Source organism: Blennius ocellaris (assembly GCF_963422515.1).
Source record: "Blennius ocellaris genome assembly, contig: SCAFFOLD_74, whole genome shotgun sequence".
In the NCBI taxonomy this organism is placed as follows: domain Eukaryota; kingdom Metazoa; phylum Chordata; class Actinopteri; order Blenniiformes; family Blenniidae; genus Blennius; species Blennius ocellaris.
Genome location: NW_027662030.1, coordinates 41,472 through 53,850, shown reverse-complemented (window position 1 = coordinate 53,850; position 12,379 = coordinate 41,472). Strand labels below are relative to the sequence as shown.

The 12,379-nt window shown below is 46.5% G+C and overlaps 1 protein-coding gene across 1 annotated transcript in view; it reads left to right on the top strand.

The window, feature by feature from the left end:
• zanl (zonadhesin, like) overlaps positions 1-12,379 on the top strand; it is a gene marked incomplete at both ends in the record, with an annotated part of 81,781 nt that overhangs the window by 58,805 nt on the left and 10,597 nt on the right. The window contains 21 exons of the mRNA XM_080521862.1: positions 11-152; positions 348-547; positions 637-775; positions 1,526-1,642; positions 2,009-2,133; positions 2,823-2,968; positions 3,579-3,722; positions 4,706-4,813; positions 5,521-5,690; positions 6,087-6,289; positions 6,429-6,573; positions 7,183-7,430; positions 7,528-7,705; positions 7,862-7,970; positions 8,210-8,304; positions 9,026-9,202; positions 9,337-9,545; positions 9,887-10,031; positions 11,334-11,431; positions 11,528-11,674; positions 11,837-12,001. Of these exons, the coding sequence (XP_080377988.1) occupies positions 11-152; positions 348-547; positions 637-775; positions 1,526-1,642; positions 2,009-2,133; positions 2,823-2,968; positions 3,579-3,722; positions 4,706-4,813; positions 5,521-5,690; positions 6,087-6,289; positions 6,429-6,573; positions 7,183-7,430; positions 7,528-7,705; positions 7,862-7,970; positions 8,210-8,304; positions 9,026-9,202; positions 9,337-9,545; positions 9,887-10,031; positions 11,334-11,431; positions 11,528-11,674; positions 11,837-12,001 (3,210 nt within the window). The remainder of the gene's footprint in view (positions 1-10; positions 153-347; positions 548-636; positions 776-1,525; positions 1,643-2,008; positions 2,134-2,822; positions 2,969-3,578; positions 3,723-4,705; positions 4,814-5,520; positions 5,691-6,086; positions 6,290-6,428; positions 6,574-7,182; positions 7,431-7,527; positions 7,706-7,861; positions 7,971-8,209; positions 8,305-9,025; positions 9,203-9,336; positions 9,546-9,886; positions 10,032-11,333; positions 11,432-11,527; positions 11,675-11,836; positions 12,002-12,379) is intronic.

Below are 12,379 nucleotides of genomic sequence, written 5' to 3'. Positions count from 1 at the left end.
GTGTCCCCAGGACTATTTTAAAGACTGTGTCTTTGACCTCTGTGAGCTGGATGGAGCCAGGCCCATTCTGTGTGAAGCCATTGAAGCCTATGTGAATGAGTGTCAGGACCGAGGGGTCACCATCGGACCCTGGAGGAATGAGACCTTTTGCCGTGAGTGTTGGATTATTGATTGGATAAAGGGATGTGATGGGTTTTAATCTTGCAAGAACTGGAAACCAGTTAAATGGGCATCCTTGAAATGTTTGGTCCTTCAGGTTTCTGCTAGCAGGAAACCTTCAACCTCTTTTAAACCCTGTCTGAAGAGTTGTACCTCTAACATGGACTCCACCTGGTGTTGTCTGGCAGGACCCATATGCCCTCCTAACAGCCACTACCAGCCCTGTGCCGACCCATGTCAGGAGACCTGCTCTGGGAAACCTCCCTCCTGCAGTGGTCTGAAATGCTCTGAGGCCTGTGTGTGTGATCCTGGCTACGTCCTGAGTGCCGGCAAGTGTGTGAAGAAGACTTCCTGTGGCTGCAGACACTCCAATGGACAATACTACCAGGTACCCAGCAGTGGCTTGGTGTGTGTGTGTGTGTGTGTGTACTACTTTGAACCAGATAATACAATGTCTCTGTGTTGTTTGTGTCTCAGCCTGGAGAGGAGTTCTATGTGGAGGACTGTCAGCTCAAATGCAGATGTGATGCTCCCTTCATTACCTGCAAGGCATTTGATTGCCCCCCAATGCACGAGTGTAAAGTCCAGGATGGGGATCTGGGCTGCTATCCCTCAGGTAAGTCTCCCTCTATCCGGCAGACAGGTGGTCTCTGAGCTCTGTCCACCAAATGTACACAGTAGGATCCAGATCAGCTTGTGTTCTGACCCCTGTACTGAGGCTACAATAAGAGCAGATGACACTTTGAGGCCTTGGAGCTCCAGTCATTGTCAACAGTTCCCCAATCACAAATACAATTATGTTCAGTGCATCCAATGTATTCTCAAAGATAGGCTCAACCTGGGCGTCTTTGAACCAAAGTCCCTTTAATCAGGCTTGTGACATGATAAGAAAAGCTTAAAGTATCTGCTCTTCCTAACTTGTGGTACATTTTCTACAAGAGCAGAACAGTGCCAACGAGCTAGCTTGCTCGCTGCTACTGGATTATTGGTAGCATGAAATACAAACCATGATCTTCTTCCTGAGATGAATGTCTTTGTCCCAAGAAGGTAGCATTAGTCTGAAGAGCGGCACTGTAGTGATGCCAGCAGATGTCCGACTGCACAAAAACATGAAATGTGGAGGTTTCCACTTTGAATCCTGCTTCTTACAAACATCAGGACTTTAGCTGAGTTTGGACTTAATCTGTTCTACTACAGCACAGGTCGACCGTCTTCAGGAGTATTTGACAAGTCCAGTGTCTGTGATGACGACACAGTTTAGCTGGGTTTGTGGTGAACAGTGAATGTTGAAGGCTCGACAAATGGATGCAGGATGTGGTGCAGCTTGGTGGAGTTGAGGCACCTTGTTCCTCTCTTTCTCTCTCAGGGTCTCAGGACTGTGTGGTTTCTGGAGATCCTCACTACACCACCTTTGATGACAAGTTCTATACCTTCATGGGAACCTGCACATATACACTGGCCAGAAACTGCAAGAATAACACAGGTAAGAAAGGTTGTCAATCTATTCATAGAGTCATAGGATTTATCATCAACAAACCTACGACAAGTTTCTTGAGAAGTATTGTCGTACATATGGCGTCGTAATTAAAAACAGAAGACAATGTTAAACCACAGTGGATGTGACAGGTACACAGACACATTTTTACACAAAATGATAATAAGTATCTTGTGTCGGTGTAGATTCACTTTGAACGACGCGTTTAAAAAAACAATGTAAAGGTTTCTGTCAAAGTCTAAAGTCCACGTTTATCACAACAAGCACTTCAAGTCCAACTGAAACACTTAAAGAAAGCCGTCATATTCATATTCCACACAGTGTTTTGATGGGCTCTTGTTGGTTCCTGTGCAGCTCCGTTGTTCTCTGTGGAGGGGAAGAACGAGGAGAGGGGGGTAGCAGGTGTGTCCTACCTGAGGAAGCTCTACGTCACCGTGGATGGAGTCACAGTGACTCTGATGAAGGGCCGGAGAATTCTGGTCAGTAATCACAGAAACACTGGAAACAATCCCAGCAGCACGTGAAGAGGTTTTATCTCCATACGAGCAGAAAGCTTTTATAAGCTGTCAATAAGAGAAGTGGGGAGCTGATACATGTGCAGAGCTGGCCAGCTGGAGCTCCGTCACCATCAGCCCTAATCCTGCTCAGTCTTTAAATGACGTCTCAAAGCCTTGTTCTCTTCACCTTCTCACTTCATCCTCTTCTTTTCTTCCTCTTCAACACCACAATCCCAGAAGTCGACAGCTTTTCCTACGCTTGTTGTTTGATCTGTGGTCGGATCAAAGGATTTCACTGTCACTTAGTCTGAAATCCTTGAAATTGTAAAATTGAACCCTGTTGTTATAAAATGTTTGGAACCTTTTCATTTGAGCAGATTTTTTAAAGAGCAATAGCAAACATAACTATCTGCCACTTGTTGAGGGAAAGGGGAACCAAAATCACGTACTTCTGTCAGAGAAGATGCTTTTGTTCCACTTATGTTGTCTTTTCTTACGTGTACAAAGCATATAATCCAGTTTGTAGTTTCTATTATTATGACAAGTGTGGCATGTTTTCAGAATCCTGCACAACATGTACATTTCTCAATGTCCAGCTTGACTTGAACATGAAAGGATTGTTTGTATGATCTCACTTTAATATTCTCTGTTTGTGTGTCTCTGTGGGACAGGTGAATGGTGTCCGGGTGGCCCTCCCTCACTCCCTGCCCCCCCTCATGTCTCTGAGCATCGCCGGCCAGTTTGTCACCCTGCAGACCTCCTTCGGTCTGAGGGTCCGCTGGGATGGAAACCATTACGCCCAGATCTCAGTGCCCAGGTGAGGCTCTAGTGTCTGATTATGTCAGATGAACCAAGCACTTTGAATTTCTTTAGCTGTTGGCTTTGTGCTATAAACATTTCCAAAGTTTTTTTGCTACTTCGGAACAATACAAACTATTGAAATAATGTATTTGTTCTGAAGTTCAAACAAAATGGGGCGGTTGATTCAAGAGAAACATCTTAAGATCAATCAAGATCAATTTTGATCAATATCCCGAAATCAGTTCCTGACTCAACACTGTAAAAGAGTCAAAACCGTGAGAACATGTTGAAAGGAAGTGTATGAATGAGTCAAGAAGACAAAACCAGCAATATAAAGTGTATTGTATTATAATATTCATCAAAATGACTTGGTTCTCCTCATTTTAATATCGATAAGAGAATATGCAGTTTGTGTAAAATGAGCCCAGCATCAGTGCAAAACAGCTGCAATGCTACAGATCATCTGTTTGTAATGAATCCTCTGGATCCTGCTATGGTCCTGTATGGCTCACTGATTACTCCTGAACAGTCGCACACATTTGTTAGAAGATCAGTGTTTGGTCCTGTAAATCTTCTTAAGACGTCTTCCTGAAAGCTGCTAATCCTTCTGGTGTCTGTGCCTGCAGCTCGTACTTCGACCAGATGTGCGGCCTGTGTGGAGACTACGATGGGAGACCAGAGAACGACTTCTCCAGACCAGATGGCTCTGTGGTGGGAAACGCCAACGACTTTGGGAACAGCTGGCAGACAGAAGAGGACGAAGACGACTCGTGAGTCTCTATACCTTCATCTGCATTCTGGCATCTGTGGAGGGATGGATGGATGGATGGATGGATGTATGGATGGATGGATGGATGGATGGATGTATGGATGGATGGATGGATGGATGGATGGATGGATGAATGGATGGATGGATGGATGGATGGATGGATGGATGAATGGATGGATGGATGGACGGACGGATGGATGGATGGATGGAAGGATGGATGGATGGATGGATGGATGGATGGATGGATGGATGGATGGATGAATGGATGGATGGATGGATGGATGCATTGAAGGATGTTTGGATGGATGGATTGAAGGATGGGTGGATGGATGGATGGGTGGATGGAAGGATGGATGGATGGATGGACAGATGGATGGATGAATGGATGGATGGATGGATGGATGGATGCATTGAAGGATGTTTGGATGGATGGATTGAAGGATGGGTGGATGGATGGATGGATGGATGGATGCATTGAAGGATGTTTGGATGGATGGATGGATGGATTGAAGGATGGATGGATGGATGGATGGATTGAAGGATGGATGGATGGATTGAAGGATGTATGGATGGATGGAAATATGGATGGATGGATGGATGGAAGGATGGATTGGATGTATGTATGGATGGATGGATGGGTGGGTGGATGGATGGAAATATGGATGGATGGATGGATGGAAGGGTGGATGGATGGATAGATGTGTAAAGAGCTCACATAGTTTACACAGAGAGTTTGAAGTTATGGGTGCATTCGTTCTTCTTATTTCTACAAACTGTGAATGAAAATGTCTTTGTTTTTGAGAGAACCTGGAGATTTACAAAATAACCGACAACCTTCTATTTGTCACTGATTTTTATAGAATAAAGACTGAGTGATAAAAGTATTATATGTGTGGATATTTGGGAGTTTCTACAATGTAGATTAAATAAATCACTTTGCAGTCAGAGCTGATTGAGAAACAATCTTTGTGTTGGTTTGACCAGGTGTACCGAAGGGTCTCAGCCTGACCCCGACTGTGACCCCAAGCTGGAGGCTGAGGTGGTGAAACCGGACAAATGTGGCAAAATTACTGCCACGACTGGACCCTTCAGGTGAGACCTGAACTCACCTGCTCCAGACATGACGTACATCTAAACCAGCCACAACCTTCTCCTCTGAGTCTTTTTCTCTTTCTCTTTTGATTTTGCTTTCTGCTTCTTATTGGACTTCATTTCCTCCACTGAACTCCAAAATATAAAACTTTGTACTTGCAGAGGCTCAGCTCTTCTTCCAAACATTGCAAAGAAAACTCAAACAATATTGCATCCAAACCCTCATTAAATCACTGTGTCTGCCCAATGATCCATCTCCAGCAGCATGAATTCAAGCTTATCACAGGCTGGCTGCACATGCAAGGTGACGCCTGATTGATTTTACGTGAGAGAACTCACGTGTAGTTTGAGCTTTGAAATCGCTGGCTTCCAGATCACTTTGTTTGGCTCTGGGTCCAAAGGTCCAAGCTGACCTGAGCCGCGTCAGCACTTGTTTATCTGTAAGGTGGGGCCGTATTACACTGGACAAAGGCTGTCTGATGGAGTGTGAACGCCTCAGTGGTCATTTACTACATGTTTTACTCCTGCACACTCCCGTTGGAGAACACCCTGTCCATGAAGCCTTTCTTACAACAAACCATTCAAATCAGGCAGAGTTTGAAAAAGATTGGTTGACTTGGACAAAGTCCAGTGTTAAAAAGTGCCACGTCATGCAGTCGTTTCCAGTAGAAGGATGTGACCTGGATGGTTTTCCTGTGCTCTTTCAGGGAGTGTCACAAAGTGGTGGATCCCACGCCGTTCTTCCAGAGCTGTGTGTTTGACATGTGTCAGTTCTTCGGCCAGCAGCATGTGCTGTGCGACCAGCTGCAGGCCTACACGGACGCCTGCCTGAGCGCCGGAGCCAAAGTCCACCCGTGGAGGACTCCAGACTTCTGCCGTAAGTCCCCCGCACAGCAAGGTCCTCTTTACATCTCTGCACGTTACTCTGCAATGTCATATTCTGCAAGAATAACTCCACACTGGAAAGGACATGTCAAATGAAATGAAGATGGATTGTTGTTAACATGACTTTATGAGGTACCTTGAACCATCCTGAACCATCCTGTTCAAGGCTCCAGCACATATCATAACCATGACATCATTGCCAGCATAGCTATGGACAAAGATTTGGCCCAAATAATTCTTCAAATGTGTTTTTTTGACTTCTTTTCTTAGAATTGGTGTCAGTTATCTAAAGATGTCCTTCCCCACACTAGCACAGCAGCTAACGGCACTCAGGTGTTAAACAGAAGAAGTTCACTGATTCACCTTTTTCCTCTTGTCCCCCTCGCAGCCCTGAAATGTCCTCCCGATAGTTCCTACTCCCTGTGTGTGAGCTCGTGTCCGGAGACGTGTCTGGGTGTGGTGGGACCACCAGGATGTGAGGACGTGTGTGTGGAGGGATGTCAGTGTGACCCAGGCTTCATCCTCAGCGATGACAAATGTGTGGCGCTGAAGGACTGCGGCTGTGTGGACCACAGTGGAAGTTATCACCCTGTGAGTGGAAACAGCCCCAAACAACAGCCCACACACACCTCATGGTCCCCCGGCCACATCCCACTGGTGACAGGGTGGCTGTATGACACAAGCAACCAGTGAAGGAGCATCCATGTGATTGGTGCTGTGTGTTTGTCAGGCGGGTGATGACTGGTACCTGGAGGGTTGTGAGCAGAAGTGTGAGTGTCTCAGTGGAGGTGTGATCCAGTGCCAGAACACCACCTGTGAACCAACGACTGAGAGCTGCCAGCTGCATGACGGACAATATGACTGTCGACCTCTCGGTACGTTCAACTCACAGGCTGTGAGCACATCCACACCAACCATCCCAGTCACAACCTTCCTGTACACAGGGTTATCACTCCATCCTGGTCTGAGGGGGTCCCTCCAGCAAGAACCACATTCATGGTTCATGTGTTTCTCCACAGAGTCCATGTCCTCACTGCTTCTGATCAGGTGTCCATAGTTGAGTCAGATTCTCCTCACTGCATGTCTGCTAGGTAGCGTCACCACGTGATGCTTCACGCTGTTTAGAGATCAATATGGCTGTCAGAACTGGACTGGAGGACTCTGAGCAAGGAGGAAGTTTCTTAGTGTTCCACTTTCCAAAGAAACACAATGAGCTAACAAATGGTCTTCAACACTTCCTGCTAAAGCTGGATGTGGGATCAAGTGATCCTGTCACAAAGCATTGTGGGATGCAGATGAACCTGATCACTCTATTTCAGAATCTTCATGGAAATGGGACAGTGGGAGCTCTGGGTCAGAAACTATTCAGTCAGATTACAATAAAGTGACATGGAAACACGGTTCTTCACAGACTGAGGTTCAAAATGTTGTTGGTTTGAGAAACCTCAGACACTGTTCAGCTGATTGCATATTTGTGTGGACAGGAAGTGGAATATGCTCCGCAAGCGGTGATCCTCACTACAACACCTTTGATAAACACACCCACCACTACATGGGGGCCTGCTCCTACACGCTCACCAAACCCTGCAACGCCTCCTCGGACATGCCCTACTTCACCGTGGACACTCAGAACGAGCACCGAGGAAGCAATAAGAAGGTTTCCTACGTCCGAGCTGTGGTGGTCAACGTGAACGGCATCACGTTCATTCTGGGTAAAGGGCGTAAAGTTCAGGTATGTATAACCTGTAACCTATAAATCTGAAGCTCTGCGTTATTCCTGCTGTTTGGGGAGAAACAGCTCAAATGTCATAAACTGTGTTGTTCTGCAGGTCAATGGGACAGCGGTCGTACCACCAGTCACTCACATCAGTGGAGTTAAGATCTACTTCAGTGGAAAGTTTGTTGTCCTTGAGACAACCTTCGGCCTGAGGGTGAGATTTGATGGGAACCACCACGCTGACGTCTCTGTGCCGACGTCCTACAGTGGCCTTCTGTGTGGCCTGTGTGGTAAGAATGATAACATCTCCATGTCCTCATGAGCTATTAAGCACATGAAGTGATTCCTTCTGCTTCCACTCAAGTTCAAGAGAATCACAAAACCTCTCCACAGACGTCCCTGAAAGTCTTTTGCCCAACTGAGCTCAGTGTTTGCTGCTCCAACAGGAAACTTTAATGGAAACTCCAAAGACGACAACCTGAAACCAGATAATACACCTGCTGCTAACACCAACGAGCTGGGAGAGAGCTGGCAGGTTCCTGACCCCCGGCCAGAGTGAGTCCCTCACTGCTCACCTGCTCATCGACACCATCCTCTGATCTGTACCCTGGATCAGAGATGTCAAACTCTTCTTAGCTTCAGTATAATAACCTACAAACACTGACAACTCAAAAGCTTTTCTTTCTTTTTATAAAAAAAGTGCATTGACTGACACTCGTCATCAGGAGAAAATATGTGACAAATGTAGAAATGGACTTTTGACAGCTTTGAATAACACACCACTTTCTCTCCAGCTGTTCTCACGGAGGAGGAGAGGAAGACTGTGATGACAAAGTGGAGGAAGAAGCCCAGAAACCCACCAGCTGTGGAATGATCACTGATCCCACTGGTATGAAACACACACACACACACACACACACACACACACACACACACACACACACACACACACACTCCGGAAAATGACCCCACGGGTGCAAATTTACACACTGTAGTACATCAAAATGACCAGTGGGGACGCTGTCCAAAACACACTTCTGAAAATTTTGACTGCATGAGGTCCATCAAAAAAATCACACTCGGCTAATCAGGAGGCCCTTTTCTATTGATTACAATGCTTGTACCTGTGGGGACTGGGTTTTGGGAAAAATTGGACCTCATGCGGTGAGTGAAATCTCAGGTAATGGTCCCCACCAGAACGATATACACACACACACACACACACACACACACACACACACACACACACACACACACACACACACACACACACACACACACACACACACACACACACACACACACACACACTCTCACACACACACACACACACACACACACACACACACACACACACACACACACACACACACACACACACACACACACACACACACACACTCTCACACACACACACACACACACACACACACACACACACACACACACACACACACACACACACACACACACACACACAGAACTTGGGAATGCACTGTGTTGCTCCCTTCAAGGACCCTTCAACATAAATGGAAATAAAATCCAATGACCAACTGTCAATGAATCCCACCTTTTCATGTGGTTCTCCTCTCCTCTGGCTTCGTCCTCAGGCGTCTTTAAGCCCTGCCATGCTGTAGTACCTCCGGAGCCTTACTTTGGAAACTGCGTGTACGACATGTGTGCCACTGGAGGTGAGACGGTGGCGCTGTGCCAGGCCATCCAGACCTACGCTGACTTGTGCGCCGCTGCAGGAGTCAACATCGCATGGAGAAACAACACCTTCTGTCGTAAGTCTGACTGCTGCTCAGCTCATCACTGTGCAAGCTTACCAAGGACACCAAATCCTTTGAGTTTAGTGACACATGTAGTTTTTGAGGAGCCTGAAAGCAGCGGTTGAGCCCAACCTCTCCCCTCCTCCCAGCTGTGAAGTGCCCCTCAGGCAGTCATTACCGCCCGTGTGGCCCGGCCTGCTCCCAGCCCAGCTGTCAGAACCCTGCAGGACCCGGCGGTCCCTGTAACCAGCCCTGTGTGGAGGGATGCTTCTGCAACGAGGGCCTCATCCAGAGCGGAGACAAATGTGTGCCTCTGGACCAGTGTGGATGTACTGATGACGATGGGAACTACCGGCCGGTAAGTGTGCTTCAAGGCAGAGTCACAAACCTGATGCTGATAGTAGCTTTTCGTTTTGCACAGTATCAAACACAAAACAAGCACAGAGGTGAAAAGCCCTAATGGTTCATTTAAGCGTGGACTCTACAACTGCTGAGGATAAATCAGACTATAATAAAGAGTTTGACTACATTTTGTGGTAACGAGATGACAAACCTTCATTATTAAGACAATGACATTCATGGATTCAACCTTCAGCCAGTTCAGCCACATTGTGTTGAATAGTAATGAAATGCTGAATGAGAGACAATGAGGGTCACCAGCAAACACCAGTGACCTGCTGCTTTTGTGTGCATGTTCAGGTTGGAGACACTTGGTTCACGGAGTCGGACTGCTCTGAACGCTGTAAATGTGCCGGCAATCACAACATCACCTGCGAGCCGTGGCAGTGCAGTCCTGCACAGGAGTGCAAAGTGGTGGAGGGAGTGCTGGACTGTCACTCCACAGGTGAGGACGGAGGGTCCACACCTCCATTACTTCATAAAACAAAAGATAAAGCTATGAAAAAGCCACAATGACTGTAGGTCATATGTCACCTCAACATCTCATCCCGACATGATCTTCTGACATGATCATGATCGTCATGTATCAAGCATTTAGATTATTTTATATTTTGGCATGACTGATCACAGCTGAGAGGTTGAGGATTAGCTGGCAGAAGGAGGAGGAGTTCAAACAAAAATTGTGTTAACAACCGTCCTGATCCCCTCCAGGCAGGTTTGACTTCAGCCCGGTTCACACGGCAGGATTATACAATTGTCAGCAGATTTCCCAAACCTAAGACACCACGCACACGGCGATAAATAATCACAGGTTGAACAGTTTTGGTCGTACCGTGTGTGGTGCGCAGCCACTCGGGAACATCAACACACTACACAGGAGTCAATTTCACTCGCGAAAGGTGATTCCAGAGTCAACAAACCTGGTGGACCAAGAGGATGCAATGGTGATCGTTTGTGGTGTGTGTCCCCCCCCCAAAAAAAACACGTTTTAAAAAGAAGAGGCGTTGGTTCGTCATGACAACTGTTTTGATATTTGGATTCCCCACCTGCTTTCCGGTCTGGCGCCATTACATCACCTGGCTTTCTGATTGGCTACTCGTCACAGTCAACGGGCTCGTAGCGTCGTCCCCTCGGAGGACACCACACACGGGGAGAACTCGGGCCAAAACAATCCAACACACCACAGGAATATTTGATAAGATTATCTTATGATGATTTGAGCATCCTTATGATTGTTGGTAGGAGAGAATTGGGGACAAAATCAGCCTGATTATCCTGCTGTGTGAACCGGGCGTCAGCAACATGGTGTGTCCCTCTGGGGGGTCACCAGTCCTGCTCAGTTCAGTTCACACAGAAAGACCATGGCTGGATTTGAACCAGGGCCTTCTCACTGTGAGGCAAGGGTACTCACCACTGTGCAGCCTGTTGAGGAAGAGGAGGAGGAAGAGGAGTTATACCAACCATGTGCAAACAGCGGATGAATCACTTGTAACTTGGGTGACAAAATCTCTAAATCTTAAAATCTTAGTAAATTTCTCCATTGTGAGATCAATAAAGGCTTATCTTATCTTAGGCTTATCTTATCTTAAATACAAAAATTGAGAAACCTGCTGGTATCAGTATTTGAGCCTGCAGAACATTCAGGTGTGATCTCACCTGTGACTGTACTTAAGTGAGTTACAAGTGGACTGCTTTGTTCCTTTAAGCTGTGCACACGACAACCACATGTGTCTCATTCCCCTCTCAGGTAAAGGAGTGTGCCACGTCGCTGGAGACCCTCACTACTACACCTTCGATGGGCTGATGCACACCTTCATGGGTACCTGCACCTACACTCTGGTCCAGGTTTGTGAACATTCACTCCATCTTTAACATGCATCTTTTTGTGCCTTGGCCTGCTATCTATCAAAAAGTGAAAACTGTGTTGTCTGATTCTTTCAGATGTGCAACAACACAAATGTAACTCCCTTCAAAATAGTAGCCAAGAATGAGGAGCGTGGTCAGCCACAGGCCTCATACGTGCGCTCAGTCACCGTCTACCTGCCTCGTGACACTGTGGTGGAGCTGCAGAAGGGCCGCAGGGTTCTGGTGTGTATCAGCCTTCAGACTAGGAAACTGAATTATTATTATTTTTCTCATAGGATTTGAGTGAGAAAAATCCCGATTTAGAAAAATCGGGAAGCTGAATTCTAAAGTAAGAAAGATAGAACACAATCAAATGACGACACGTTGTTCCTTTCTTTGTTGTAGCTGAATGGACGGAGGGTGCGGACTCCCCTCACCATCACCTCAGTTGGAGCTAAAGTCATAACCAGCGGCGTCTACAACCTGCTGGACACTGAGTTCGGTCTGCAGGTGAAGTTCGATGGTGTCCATCACTTGGAAATTACTATTCCTGGAGAATACTTCGACAAGGTACAAACACAAAACAACATTTCTTGGTTATACACCATAAAGATTTCCTACTGTAAAAGCTGTTTGTAGTGCACTTTCTCACTTTGGAGGGGTTAGATGAAGACGGATTGATAAACTTTTTGTTCGCGGGTTTGATGTTGTGTATGAAGCAATCAAGTCACAAAGAACAGAGACCCTCCTTTAAAAGGATTTACAGGGAGAGCCAAAGTTTTTCTCGTTGTGTCCCTCAGACAAAGAGCTTTATTATGTCCCACAGACAAAGAGCTTTATTTTGAGCCATCTGAACAGGATTACTATTGCAACACATCATCTGTAGGGTAAGACTTGCCTGTCTCACGAAGGGCAGCCTTTTTCAAACCTACAGCCTTTTTCAGGCTC